General features: G+C 64.5%; 1 protein-coding gene across 6 annotated transcripts; it reads right to left on the bottom strand.

Annotated features, from left to right (window-relative positions):
- Nucleotides 1-4,364: 4,364 nt before the first annotated feature.
- Nucleotides 4,365-12,904, bottom strand: NSMF (NMDA receptor synaptonuclear signaling and neuronal migration factor). Of its 6 annotated transcripts, none has more exons than XM_040225662.1 (16): nt 12,631-12,904; nt 12,168-12,229; nt 11,081-11,581; nt 9,874-9,949; nt 9,140-9,145; nt 8,761-8,829; nt 7,849-7,901; nt 7,457-7,546; nt 6,800-6,924; nt 6,627-6,710; nt 6,454-6,487; nt 6,278-6,348; nt 6,048-6,127; nt 5,835-5,937; nt 5,597-5,672; nt 4,365-5,474 (listed from the first exon to the last, which is right to left on the bottom strand). In XM_040225662.1, exons 1-16 carry the CDS (start codon nt 12,699-12,701, stop codon nt 5,377-5,379), a joined length of 1,599 nt encoding a protein of 532 aa, XP_040081596.1. In that variant the 5' UTR covers nt 12,702-12,904; the 3' UTR covers nt 4,365-5,376. The 6 variants fall into 6 exon arrangements, with proteins under 6 accessions (XP_040081596.1, XP_040081594.1, XP_040081593.1 ...); XM_040225660.1 differs by having other exon boundaries at nt 8,761-8,853; XM_040225659.1 differs by having other exon boundaries at nt 11,081-11,643.
- Between the last annotated feature and the right edge of the window lie 225 nt (nt 12,905-13,129).

The following is a 13,129-nucleotide window of genomic DNA, read 5'->3' on the forward strand; positions in this document are numbered from 1 at the left end:
AGGCGCAGACCCCACGGGAGGCGCAGACCCCACGGGAGGCGCAGACCGGTGCCCCGGGCGGGAGGGAGATTTTCTCCCCGCCCGGCAACAGCTCAGCCAATGAGAGGCTGCCACAGTGCGACCAATGGGAAGCCGCCACACTTCCGGCTCCCGGCCTCCTCCAATGGGCTCTCGGTCTAGAGCAGCCCCTCCAGCCCCCTTTCTCCTCCAGGAGAGCGCGTCCTCTCTTTTGTTCTCTGTGCTTGCTCACCTTAGTTTGGTCATCTTGCATTCCAATTATTTCCTGTTCCCAAATAAGCCCACGTTGCTGATAACTTGCCGGGTCCTGCCCCGGTGGATCCAGGGAATTTGAAGCGGGGACGGAGTCGGCGAAGAGAGATTGATTAGAAATTTGAAGAGAGATTAGGAAAGAAGAATGTAGTGAAAAAATAGAGGAGAAAAGAGGCTGATAGTCCTTGGTTTACACGGAAAGCTAATAAAGTCTCAAGACAAGAAACTCGCACCGTCTACGTGGGCCACTGGCGCCCGCCTGAATAGCGGAGGGTGCCCCGCCTCGGGCTCCCTCTCGCGTGGGTCTTAGAAGCCCGGGCGGCGAGCCTCTGTGTTCCAAGGGAACAGCCTGAAAAAGAGAGGGAGGGAGAGGGAGAAAGAGAGAGAGAGAGAGTCGACACGGGGGAGGCCAAGCTTGTGCAAAAAACCGCATAACATTTATTTTCAAAAGGCGCTTCTACACCCAAAGTTTTGCATAATGGAAGATGCAGATGCAGGGGCAGCAGTCCTGACCCTTATCACCTTGATACCAGGCTTGCTTTCTGCATATCTTTCCGTATACAAAAGCTCTCAGGTGACTTACATTATCTTCTGGCCAAGAGGCCTGTTACCACTTTATGGCTCTCTTCCTTAATGACTGTTAATCTCATTTCCCCTGAAGTGTTTTTCTTTAATCTGCATCACCCTCGAAGCACTAAATAAAGTTACATCCCTGTAGAACAAAGGTGCAGTTGGTTATAACAAAGAAGGTACTTAACTCAAAGATCTATGTAGCTACTTGTTTTTTCTATATACCAGCTATATCAACAGATAAAAGATATGAAAACTTGGCAGCAAGTATTGGCTCAACAATGAAACGCTTAATCAGTCCTATTCTAATGATTTTGACTCCTCGGAAGCCCCTACACTCCTAGGATGTTTTAAGCTTCCTGTGCCTCTCACATGCAGGGCTGTGAGTCCGGACAAACCTGTCAGGCAGGCTAGAAAGCCATCAGAGGGGTTTGAGCTGAGACACTCCTTTTCTATGCAGGAGACTGTTAACTGGAGCTCTAAGTTAACTTTTTCCAGAGAAAGGTGGTCGGGGACAGCCCCCTGCAGTGGCAGAAGAGTAGGTGGAAAACATGACGAAGTAAGGCAGGCAGACTCTGGTTTCGGGGGTAGATGCTTGAGAAAGTCCAGGGGGACCTCTGAGGCCTGATCCCACACTGCGCTTTGTCAGGCCCCTTTCCTCATGACCTTTGCCACGGGCGGGATTCCCCACGCTGTCTCCCGGCAACAACTGGCTGTTTTATTATTTGAGCAACTGTACAATAGCTCTTCCAAGTCTTCTGCAGATACAGCCAACACCGCGGCTTCTCATCACACCTGCAGGCAGCCTGTGTCTGCTGCTCAGGATCTTCATGGCTCTTCCCGTCTGTAATGTTTCGAGCACCCTCTATGAGACTGAGGTCTTGTCTCTGGCCTGTGGAGAGTGCTGGGGATTCAGCCACAGTCTCAGGGTGGGTCTGGGAGTGGGCTGGGCCGCTGCTGCAGGTGCTGGTTGGATCCAGCCCACACAGCCCTGGGAGCAAGGCCAGGGACTCATAAATACCTTTGCAGGTGGTTTTCCTGTGCTCTACAGATCCCTGGTTCCCGCCCCCACCGACAGTTCCCTTCCCAGCCCTTGGGCCCTGTCTGATATGCACAGCATGTCTAGCCCATGTGACAGACTTCCTGGTTCTCCGTGGCCCAGTCTAGTGACCACTGCAAGGGCTGGGACCAACGGAGGGTGCCTCCCACCGTGGCTTTGGTGACTGCCTTCCTAATCCTGATCTCTGACTCCTCCCTGGGAATTCATGTGAGACTCTGGACACAAGCCTCCTGAAGGAGCTGTTGGCACAGCCTGTCCTTTCTGGGAGCAGGGCAGACGGTGGGTCTGAGTTTCATCCTGATGGTGATGGAAGGTTCTGAACAAGGCGGATATGCTGTGGCTCTGTGCCCTGGGGCACACATCCAGAGCAGGGCATCGGGCGGGTGGGGGCACTGTGTGGGGGTGTGGGGGGTGAGTGTGGCCACGGAGGCTGGGGTGTGCACACGGCAAGGCTTGGAGAGAGCAGGGAGGCAGAGAGGGCAGGCCAGGGCCACCTCTGCCCATGCTGTCCCAGGAGGTGACGGCTGGACAGCAGGCCTGCCTGGGGAATTAAAAAGGCCCACGTGTCCCAGGGGGTGGGAGGAACACACCCCATCTGTGTGCGCTTGACCTCTTCAGTTTAAACGGAGAACATTCAGGCCTCTCGCAAGCCCAACCATCCTTCTCCCTCAAAACACCACTTGGGAATGGTGTGCTTCTTCTGGGGGCGGCCGTCCCCGTGGCCTGGCTGGCCCCCGTTGATGGCACGTGGACACCCACGCAGGAGGCCCCGGTGGGGGGTGCTGGCTCCATGTTCACCAACGACGCCTGAAGAGCTACTGTCAGATTGCTTTCCGAGAAGTCTACAGCAATTAACATGATCTCCTCCCCACGCAGTCACCAGCCCAGGGTGACTCAGACCTTTCAAAATGTTTGCAAAACCAACAGGCAGGACACATCTCTTTCCCTTCACTGGCTTTTTATAGGCCGTTTGGTTTCTTTCTCTGTTAGTTGTCAGTTCAGCCCTCCACTCCCTTTCCCTATTGGCTTGTGTCTCTTTCTTTGTTAATATATAAAAAAACCCTTTGCATGGGAAGGACTTTAATCTCTCCTGTGCACGAATACTCAGTTGCCCACCTATGTTCAACTCTTTGCAATCCACAGACTCTAGCCTGTCAGGCTCCTCTGTCCATGGAATTTTCCAGGCACGAAGGCTGGAGTGGTTTGCCATTTCCTACTCTGGGGGATCTTCCCAACCCAGGGATCGAACCCACGTCTCCTGGCAGGCGGACTCCCACCGAGCCCCCAGGGGAGCCCCTACCTCTCCCCAGCGGCCCCTGGCGGCGGCTGCTCCCAGCTGAGGTGGATGTGTGGCGGCTGCAGACCTGAGGTTGCTTCGGCACCCCTCATACAGCCTGCTTCCAAGTCTGCCACCCCCTCCCTCTGTTCTTTTCCCACAATGCTTTCCATGTTTACACCGCTTTGCTCCTGGTCACCTTCTAGATTTGACGCCTCCTCCCCATCACGCTTCTGGTGGTTCTGTGCGTGAGGGAGGGAAGCTCGTGGACCAAATGCAAGACCTCAAGTCTTCCGAGGGCAGACCCTGCCAGCCCTGATCCACCAGGCTGACCCTGAAGACTGTGGGGCAAGCCTACTTGCTGAAGCAGCCCAGATCGACTCCAGCATCCCCGTGGGAGGTCGGGAGAGGGGTGGGACATGTGACAAAGCTTCTGGCAGCCCCAGGTCAGGTCTGCAGGCGACACGGCCACCATGCCTCCTAAGCCTAGGGGGAGGTGGGCAGGTCGCACTGGAGGGCTATCCGCCTGGTCCCTTGCCCAGACTTTCATCTGGACGTGAGTTCTCCTGGCGACATCACCCGCTTCCGGGCCACCAGCCTCCAGGTGCCTGGGGCCCCAGGTCCCCCAGCCCTCATTCGGGCCGCATGGGCAGCCTCCCACCCTCCCCAGCCCTTGGTAGCCCGGATGAACCCACCTGGCACCTGCTGATCTGCCCACAGGCAACTGGACCAGGAGCCTCCAGGGAAGCCAGGCCTGGCTGGACCCAACACCACCGTGGTCACTGGGTACAGGGGGCACAGGGCACCCGTGGGGGTGGCCAGTCGGCCCTGTGGTCACTTCCTGGGCTCCCCTTGTGGCCACGCTGCTGACCACGTGGCCCTCAGCTCTGTGTGCAGGGGTGGGGCGGAGGCTGCGGGGTGCAGTGTCCCTGCCCTCATCTGCAGGCCGCCCGCCCGACCGCCGGCAGCCTCTCAGGGACCTCCTCTTTCCCACAGTCTTTCTCAGAGCCCCGGGAGCCTCCTCCCTAGACCTCCTACGGAGCGTGCCCTTGGTGGGGCAGGCCTAGCGGTCCCTGGCCCGGACTGAGGGGCAGGCGGCCACCACAGCAACCAGCTCAGACCAGCAGGCCCAGAATCTTCTGGGTCCAGGGAGGCAGTGGATGGCGCTGAGAGAGGAGACCCACACAGTGGCCGCAGCGGAGGGTCAGGTTTAATGTCACTCTACGGGGTGTCGTACATTGTTCAGAGCCCGGCACGAGCCCCCACTCCCCTCGACGGGGGGCACAGCCGGGTGTCTCAGACCAGACTCTGCACAGGGGGGCCAGCCCCCGAGCGCCAGCTATGTACAAGGGCCCGCCCACTGGGCCACGGCAGGCTGTGTGCACAGCCCAGCTGCTGCCCCACCCTCGCTCAGGCCAAGCTGCAGGGTCCAGGCCCCCAGGCAGCAGGTGGCAGGGGTTTCACCCGCCAGGACCCAGCCCTGGCAGGCCCCGCCAAGACCCCGGGCCCCTGCACCGGGAGAGGCCTTCAGAGCTCGGCCGCCAAACGTTGAGCCGGACAGCAGCAGGGAGCCAGGTGGGTACGGGGGGCCGGGGAGCAGGCAGGGCCTGGCTCGACCCAGGGCACCCTCCGAGTGAAAGGAAGGCGTGTCCCCGCTGCCCCCGGGGACCCCCGAGGGCCGGTGCCGCAGCCAGGGCAGCAGGGGCGAGGGCAGCGCAAGCGCAGACCATCAGGGGCTCGGCCGGGACGGAGCCAGGCCGGGCAGAGGGGCCGCCTGGTGCTGGTGATGGGGTTCGGCAGGGCTGGGGGCTGCGGCAGAGGGCGCCGGACACACGCCGAGCCGGGTGATCTATGCCGTGACTAGTAACGTAGCACTTAACTAGTTAACTAGTAACGCTGCTTCCCTTTGAATTGTCTCAGGGGTTGTAGAAAATTGCACTTATTTCTAAGAACCTGCAGAGGCACCGCCCCAGTGCTGAGCCTCCAGGCGAGGCCCGGGCAGCATCCGCCAGCCGCGGGGGCTCCTCCGGCGCGCGGGGACGGTGGCCGCTGAGACCCACGGTGCCGTGAGGACCGGAGCCCTGGGAGGGAACCTGAGCGACGTCTGAGATGCCCTGAAGTGGCCGTGAAGACCGGGACCCACGCGGCACTGGGCAGCTCGCAGCGGCCTGAGAGAGCGGCCGGGCGGCGGTCCCGCCCGTCACAGAACGTCCTCAAAGTCCAGCAGCTTCGAGTGCTGGCGGCTCTTCCACAGGCGGTACAGCCGGAAGTCAAAGTAGGTCTCGATCATCTGCTTCCCTGAGGCGGGAGGGGCGAGGGCGTGCTCAGCCCCGCCTCCGGGACACCCCCCACCCCACTCCCACGGGGACACCACCCCCTGGAGGGCATGCCACCTCGAGGCGGGCCAGCCCAGCGCTCACCTTGAGCCGACAGCTCCAGGGGCGACTCGAAGATGACCCTGTAAGGAGTCATGAGGGTCCTGAGGTTCTGGAAGAGCTGAAAGGAGGGAGTGGACTCTCAGTGCAGGCAGAGCAAGAGAGTGGCAGGGAGAAGCGGGGCTGGGGAGCAAGAAGCTCCAGCTGGTGAGGCCAGGCACGGGGATCTCCCTGGGAGAGCTGAGATGGAAATGGAGTCTGCAGAGAAGTGGGGGTGCTGTACCTTCTCCCCATTGGGGTTCCCCAGGACATAGCAGCCCATGACGTGGATGACATTCGGCTCAGGGTTCACTTTGCTCATCAAGCGGCCCAACCGCTTCCAGAAGCTGGTGGGGAAGGGGTGGTCACAGGTGGCCTCTGGCCCGACCCCCAAGTGAGAGGGTGCACGGCACCCCAGCAGGCACTGCCCCCCGCCCCCCAGCCCCCCTCTGCTCACTGGATCATATCCTCTTCCTTCTCCACTTTGGCAAAGGTGGCCACCTTGTTCTTGAGCAGATACAGGTGTCCTGGGCCACCCTGTGAGAGTCTGCAGTTAGCGAGATGGGACTGCACGCTGGGGGTGTCCAACCACTGTCCCCCAACACGTGCAGACGCAAATGTGCACGTCCCTGGAGCTGGCATCCTCCACCCCTGCCCCGCTCTCGGGCAGGAAGGGCTGAGCCCTACCTGGCAGAAAATCAGCATCTTCCAGATTTTGGCCCCCTTGTGGTAGATATTCAGCTTCTTCTCTATCTCCTCTGGGGAGGGAGGGGTGTGAGTGCTGCCCCCAGTGTCTGTCTGTGCCCCCTCCCCCCGCACCCCCGCCACTCGATCAGAAGGCAGAGGGGTCAGAGGGCACATACCCAGGATATCCTCGAAGGTGGCATGCTCGTGGTCCTGGGGGAGACAAGGCTCCAGGTCAGAGTCCCTGTTGCGCAGCGGCCCCCACTCGACCCGAGACGGGGCTGGGAGCACTCACGTAGAGGATGGGGATAGCACCCCCACCCGACCCCGAGGTGGAGCTGGGAGCACTCACGTAGAGGATGGGGATGATGGCGGGGTCGTCCCTGCGGATGATGGTGGGGATGTACTCAGCTTTGGGCACTTTGGAGGAGATGAGCTGCGGACAGGGGAGGCACTCAGGGCCCTGGCCGTCCTGGAGCCCCCACCCCGCCCCCACCGCTGAGCAGTAGCTGCACCAGGCCTCACCATGACCTTGGGTGGCACGAAGCCCTCAGTGTCACAAGCCACGGCCTCCAGGCCCTTCTCAGTCTCCCAGTCCAGGTCCTCGAAAGCCTCGCCCAAGGTGCAATGGGAGCTCTGCAGGTCGCTACCTGGAAGGCAGGACATGCCACCAGGCTGAGGACCATCTGCAGTGCCCGCCCTGGCTGCAACCCCAGAGATCAGCAGGGGACAGAGCCAGCAAGCCGGGTCCCAGAGGGTCCTCCAGGCCAGCGAGAGACCCAGGGCGGGCAAGAGAGCCAAGCTGAGGGCAAGCTGGGCTGCTGCCACCAGCTGGAGGCTGCCTGGCAGGGAAGGCTGTGGGCCCTAGGGCAAGGCCAGTGGGAGCCGGGGAGCAAGTGTCAGCTCCAGCCCGGTGTGCCTGGCGTCTGGGCCAAGGAGAAATCAGGTACTGCAGGTCTCCGGAGTGAGGGGCACCAGGCAGGGTAAGCCAGCGAGCCCTGGTCCTTAGCTACCCCTACCCAGAAGACTGGAGGTGTCAGAGCGGCCCCCTCGGCCCGAGAAACCGAGGTCCAGCGTAAGCGCAGAAGCCTAGCCGTCCGGGTGCTGGAAGCGCAGGGCTGGGGGCCTAGGGGAGCCTCTGGGGAAGGTGGGCCGGCCTGCGGCGCCAGGCCAGGCACCTACTGTCTCGGGAGTCGTGCGAGGTGTCGGCTTTCATGGGGGTGGGGTCGCTCCAGGACCGGCTGAAGCTCCGCTCGCGCCGCTCGGCGAACGCTGCAGTGAGAGCAGAACCCGTTAGGGACGTGGCCTGCGGCCACGCGAGGTGGCTGGGACCGGGGGCTGGGCAGGACGCAGGCCGGTGGGGTCTGCAGGGTGCAGGATGCCGCTGCGACCGGGACGGGGAGGGGAGGGGCGGAGTCTGCATGAAGGGGCGGGGCCCTGTCCTTTGGGTGGAGTCTGGGTGTGGGAAGGTGCCCGCTGGGGACACCCGCCTTGGGGGCGCAGAGAGCAGCACGCCAAGCCCCAGTCGGCCAAGAGCAGCGCCCCCCACCCGTCTGCCTTACTCTGGGCCTTACTCTGGGCCTTCACCCGCCGGCTGCCGACCATGCGCAGGTGTTTGCGGAAGTTCCTAGGGGTGGAAGCAAGGGGGTGCTGGTGAGGGCCGCCAGGAGGGGTGGGCGTGCTCCCCCCTGCTCTTCTCCCCGACTTCGTCCCTCTCCGTGAGGGGTGCCCTCCCGGCGCCCGCAGCTCTCTCACAGGCCAATCCCACCCGGTCCCTCTCCTCCCCGAGCCTCCGGGCCCATTGGCGGCTGGGACACAGGCAAGGCTATCTGGCTTCCTGCCGCCCCCAACCCCCGCCTCCCAGGACAGCTCCCTGGGGCCCCCGTGCACGGGTCCTCCTACCCCTGCTGCCCACACTTCCTCCCCTCCCTTCTGAGCACCCAGGCACACTCTGACCACCCCCAGCCCCCTTCCCAAGTAGCCAAGAGTTAGGGTTAGGGTTCCTGCTTCCTGTGCACGACCGCCAAGGCAGCGCGGCAGGCCCCAGCGCGAGGGGGGCTCGGGGCCAGCAGATGTCCCACCCCTGGTGCTGTGTCTCTAGGCCGCCTCAGAGGCAGGTCTCTTGAACCCCAAGCTCTGCGTCCTGCCAAGGCCCCACTTGCAAGACAGACAGTCAAGCTTCCTGGACACACGTGAGGGGGGGGTTAGGAGGGAAAGCCTGCCTGCTGATCCCACAGCTCTGGGCTTGAAGGGCCCGAGAAAGGCACGAGTGGGCCTGCTGGCTGCAGTTCAGCTCAGTGCGTCCCCAACACACGGGCCTGGGAGCTCAGGCCACGTGACCCCTCCTGCCTGCCGCGTCCCCAGAGCAGGGCCAGGCCAGTGGTCGCCACCGCCCTTCCCCATCAGGTCCGCTGGACTGGGGGGCCCAGGCTTGACCAGAACAGACAAGAGACAGACCCTGGTGGCGAGTGGCTGGCAGGCCCTACCTCTGGATTACAGACGCGGAATCATTCTCCCGTTTCCGGCGCTTCCTCTCCGCGTAGCCCCTGAACACCCTGGGAAACCGCCACGAGTCAGCACTGCCCTTGGCCGCAGGCGGGAGGGACAGAGACGTGGGGACGGAGGCTCGAGTACGGGGCCCGCAGGCACCCAGGGCCCTGGGCCAGACAGAGGGTCCCAGCCTGCCTCGCCCTGTTCTCAGCCCAGCTCCCAGCAGGTCCTGGTGCAGCTCGGTGCTCGCCAGGACCCAGCAGGCCCTCCTGGTCAAGGCCCAGGTCCCTGGCCTGCCCCAACCTACTTGGGGGTGGGAGAGTTCCCCAGGGACCACCACCATGCCCTCAGGCTCAAGGTCCTCCCGGTACTTACGAGATGCTGGAGTCGCAGCGGGAAATGGCAGCGTGAGGGAGAAGACACAGTGAGCAGAGACCCTCAGACCTCTGACCCCACGGGGCTGGTTTCCTTCTTGTCACTGACTCGAAGGGTCCCGCACAGGCACCCCAGGGTGCCCGCTATGCCGCGGGCCAGTCCTTGAAGGGGCAGCAAATGCTGCTTAGGGGCCTGACCGTGAGCCTTGTCCCTGCTGGGACCCGCGGCAGAGCGGGCCCCGTTCAGCCTGAGGGTGGCAGTGCACGCCCCAAGGCAGCTTGCAGGGAGTGTCTTCAGAGCGGGGGACCCTGCAGCAGAGTGCCGCCCTGGAGGGAACTCCTCAACAGAACACCCAGCTGGGTGACGGTCAAGAGCACGCCCCCCAGGGGACTGAGCTGTGATCGCTCGCGGTGCGTGGAAATGCAAGGAGGCTGCTGTTTGGAGCGTGCCCAAGGGCAGAGCTGGGCAGCAGGCCGGGAGAAACACCCACCATCAGCCGCAGCCCCCCACCCGCTCCCCAGGAGACGGCACCAGGCGGGACAGGCCAGTGGGGACGGGACGGGGTGGGGGTGGGATGCGAGCAGCCGGGCCGCCTTCCTGCAGGCTGACACTCAGGCAGAGCGGGCGGAACGGGGGCGCTCGGGAGCGGGCGCCCAGGTGGGCTCTGGGCAGTAGCTCCTGAACAGCAGGAAGAGGCCCTGGCCTGGGCCCCGCGCACGGCTGACACAACTCACGCTTGCATAGTTGTGGTTGCTGTCTGGAAACTGAAGAGGTTTTCCTTGGGGAACCAGGTACGGATGGGGACGTCATCTGGAAGAGGCCAAGGGGGCAGTGACTAGGGTGGCTTAGGAGTTCCTGAGTCCTTCCCCACCTGCCCGGGGGAGTGGGGGGGGGCGGTGTTCCTGAGCACAGGATTCCCTAGACCTATCCCGGGGCGGTGGCGCCGGCGCCAGGCCAGCAGGCTCCAAGGCCCGCTCAGCTGTTCAAGCCGCGACAGCTCAACGGCTTCGTGACACTCATCTTCACTTGGCTCTCCCCTGCTGCCCACAGCGGACACGTGCTCCCCGGAAAGCACAGCCGGCCTCCATGGTGCCCAGGAAAAGCACTGGCTCGTAGCCTTCAAGCCGCAGGGGCGGGGCAGGGACCATGGCTGCAGGCTCTCCAGGGCCTTCTCTGCCACCCAGACACTCTGGGGTCCTTCCTGGTGGAGGCCCTCACGAGGCGGGGAGATTGACCCTTCCCAGGGGCCCCATAGCCCCCAGACAGGGTTGGTGAAGGCCACTCTATTCTCTTCCCTGACTCCATCCCAGAACCTGGCCTGTGTTCCTCAGAGGAGCACAAGGGCCTGGCGATGCCTGCACCCCTGGCCTGTGCCCTGATGCCCCGCTGAGCTGCTGATTTGGAGGCTCAAGAGGTGCCCGGAGAGCACATGGCGGGTCTGCCAGGTAGAATTCTGCTCTTCCGGAAATGACGGGCTTGGAGCCCAGAAGCATGGAGCCACCTGAATGTCCCAGGGGGCTTCTTCCTGACAGCAGGCCTCCAGGGCTGCTCAGCCATGCGCATTGCTCGACAATCCTGGTGGGGAGCCCCACTAGCTGGCCAGGCCCCTTTGGTGAGCGGGAGTCTCGCTGCGTGCGTGCCAGGGCAGGGACAGTCCCCCAGGACTCCCGGAAGGCAGCCCCACCTTTCCATTCAACCAGGCTTGCTGCCTGTTCCACCCTTAAGACTCTCCGGCCCCCTCGCTGGGGAGGAAGCATGCTTGGCATGTCTTGGTGCCGGCAAGCCTGAAGCCAGCCGTGAAGCCCAGCTGGGCATGGGGTGTGGCGGCAGGACGCCACCTGCGGGCGGGGCCTGGACTGCCACCGGCGCCCTGCACTGTCTGGGCCTCCTGGCGCTCGCTGCTGCAGAGGAGGCTGCCCGGACCCCCAACCAGCCCCTCACCAGACACTCGGTCAACGCTGTACATCCTCTCCAGCTTCTTGCGGCGGCCGGGAGCCTCAGGCAGAGGCGGCTGGTCCACCCCAAAGGCCTGAGGGGAGGGGCTGGGGGCGAGCTGGGCGCATCCGGGACACTCCTTGGAACCCTGGCGGCTGCCCGCCCAGCTCTGGCAGGGCCTGCTGGCGGCCTCGGGACTGCCTCCCGGGCTGGCGCGCAGGGTCTGGCTGTGGTGGTGGGGGTGCTGCTCCCGCTGCCGCCGCCCCTTCACCACAGCCAGCTCGATGGCCTCGGCCTCCGGGCCGGGCAGCAGGGCCGGCTCCCCTGAGATGGTGTACACGCGGGGCTGGGGGCCCTCGCCGGCCGGCTTCCTGCTGGCAGCCTCCTCCGGAAGGCTGCCCTCGTAGCGGCCGTTGGAGATGAGGGAGAGGCGGCGCTTGTTCTGAGGGGCCGGCTGCATCTCGGGGGACCCGTCGTGGCCAGAGTAGGCGTCAGCCAGCAGGTGGTCTGGGGGAGAGGCACCAGGTGAGCTTGCAGCCTGCTGGTCCTGCCTCCTGTTTCCTGGTGCTCTGGAGGCAGGGAATGAACACCCAGCGGGTGCCTGGCCCGCTGACAAAACCCTGGGCCCTAACAACTTCACAAAAGGGCTTTCTGAGCTGTGCCATGCCCCAGAGGTTCATACTTCACTTCCATTGGGGCCCCAAGCCCCTCTTCTGTGCGTGTCGGTGATGGGGGGCAGGAACAGGCAGGCCACCTCCCAGCCTGCCACCGCGCCCGTGTGCCCAGTGCCAACTTCTCCCCTCCCCCCCACCAGCTGGCCCCCAGAGACAGTGGTGCCAGCCCTGGGGGGTGCCAGGAGGCCTGTTGCCATGCCAACGGCCCAGGCTGGGTGGGTGCCATGGTGATGAGTGACTCGCAGCTCCTCCTGGGGCTCTGGGCCAGGGAGGGCAGGGGGCGTGAGGAAGCCAGCCCAGCAGGGCGGTAGCTGCCCGCTCACACCACACAGGGAGCGAGAGCTGTGTCTGCGGGGCAGGAGGCAGCACACCCTCCCCTAGACCAGCAGCTACGGGTGGACCGGGTCGCGTGCCCCTACCTGCACCATTCCGGTTTTCGGGGTGACTCTGGGACAGGTACTCGCCAAACGCTCGGGCTGCTCTGAGGGGGTGGACAGCGGAGTGCGCCGTCAGGGCACACCACCCACTCTGGCGCCCCCACCCCCCCCACGCCCTCTGCACCCGCAAGGGAGGGCTCAGGGGTCATCTCCAGCAAGCACTCCCATCCCACCTCAGACCGCCCAGGGCTGGCAGGTCGCAGTTCCGAGGACCCTTGGCGTCCCGCGTATCTTGGCTGGACCTGCAGGCGGGGCCTGGGTCTGCTTTCCCTCCAGCCCCGGCTGCCCAGTGCGTGTGGGGGTCGTGAGGTCGGGCACCTCGCCCACCGCAACCTCAGGGAGGGGAGCCGAACGGAGGTCGGGGCGGGCGCCGGCTACGCGCATGCTGCAGGGACCGGGACGGGGCGGGGGCGGCGCTGGCCCGAGGGCGGCCCGCCGCACTCACCGCACTTTCGCCGCCACCGAAGACATGGCCTCGCTTCTTAGCGCCCTCCTCCGGGAGGCGACGGCGCCCATGGTCGAGGCGGCGGCGCATCCCCAGGCCTCAGAGCGCGCCCCGCGCCCGCCGCCTCCGTCGAGGGTGCCGCGCCGCGCCAAGGACTGGGATCAGGCTCGGGCTCGGGTTCGGGCTCGGGCTCTGGCTCGGGACCCGCATGGCAGCTCCGGGGCCCTCCACGCGCCCCGCCGCACCGGACTGAACGGCCAGGCCCGGGGGTGGCGCTCCGCCCACCGCGACGTCAGGGAGGTGGAAACCCCGCCCACCTGGCGTCAGAGCCGGGCGGGGCCCAGCGAAGCCCCACCCGCCCCGCCGGCAGTGGGCGGGGCCGGGACCAACCACGGCTCTGCCCTCTCGGCTCTGCCTCCGGAGCCGGGAAAACGAGGCCTAAGGACCCCTGGGCACGGGGTCCCAGGCCCTCTGGTCAAGGGGCTCCCTGGTCTCGCAG

The sequence above is a fragment of the Oryx dammah genome, unplaced genomic scaffold (assembly GCF_014754425.2).
Source record: "Oryx dammah isolate SB20612 unplaced genomic scaffold, SCBI_Odam_1.1 HiC_scaffold_25, whole genome shotgun sequence".
NCBI lineage: Eukaryota > Metazoa > Chordata > Mammalia > Artiodactyla > Bovidae > Oryx > Oryx dammah.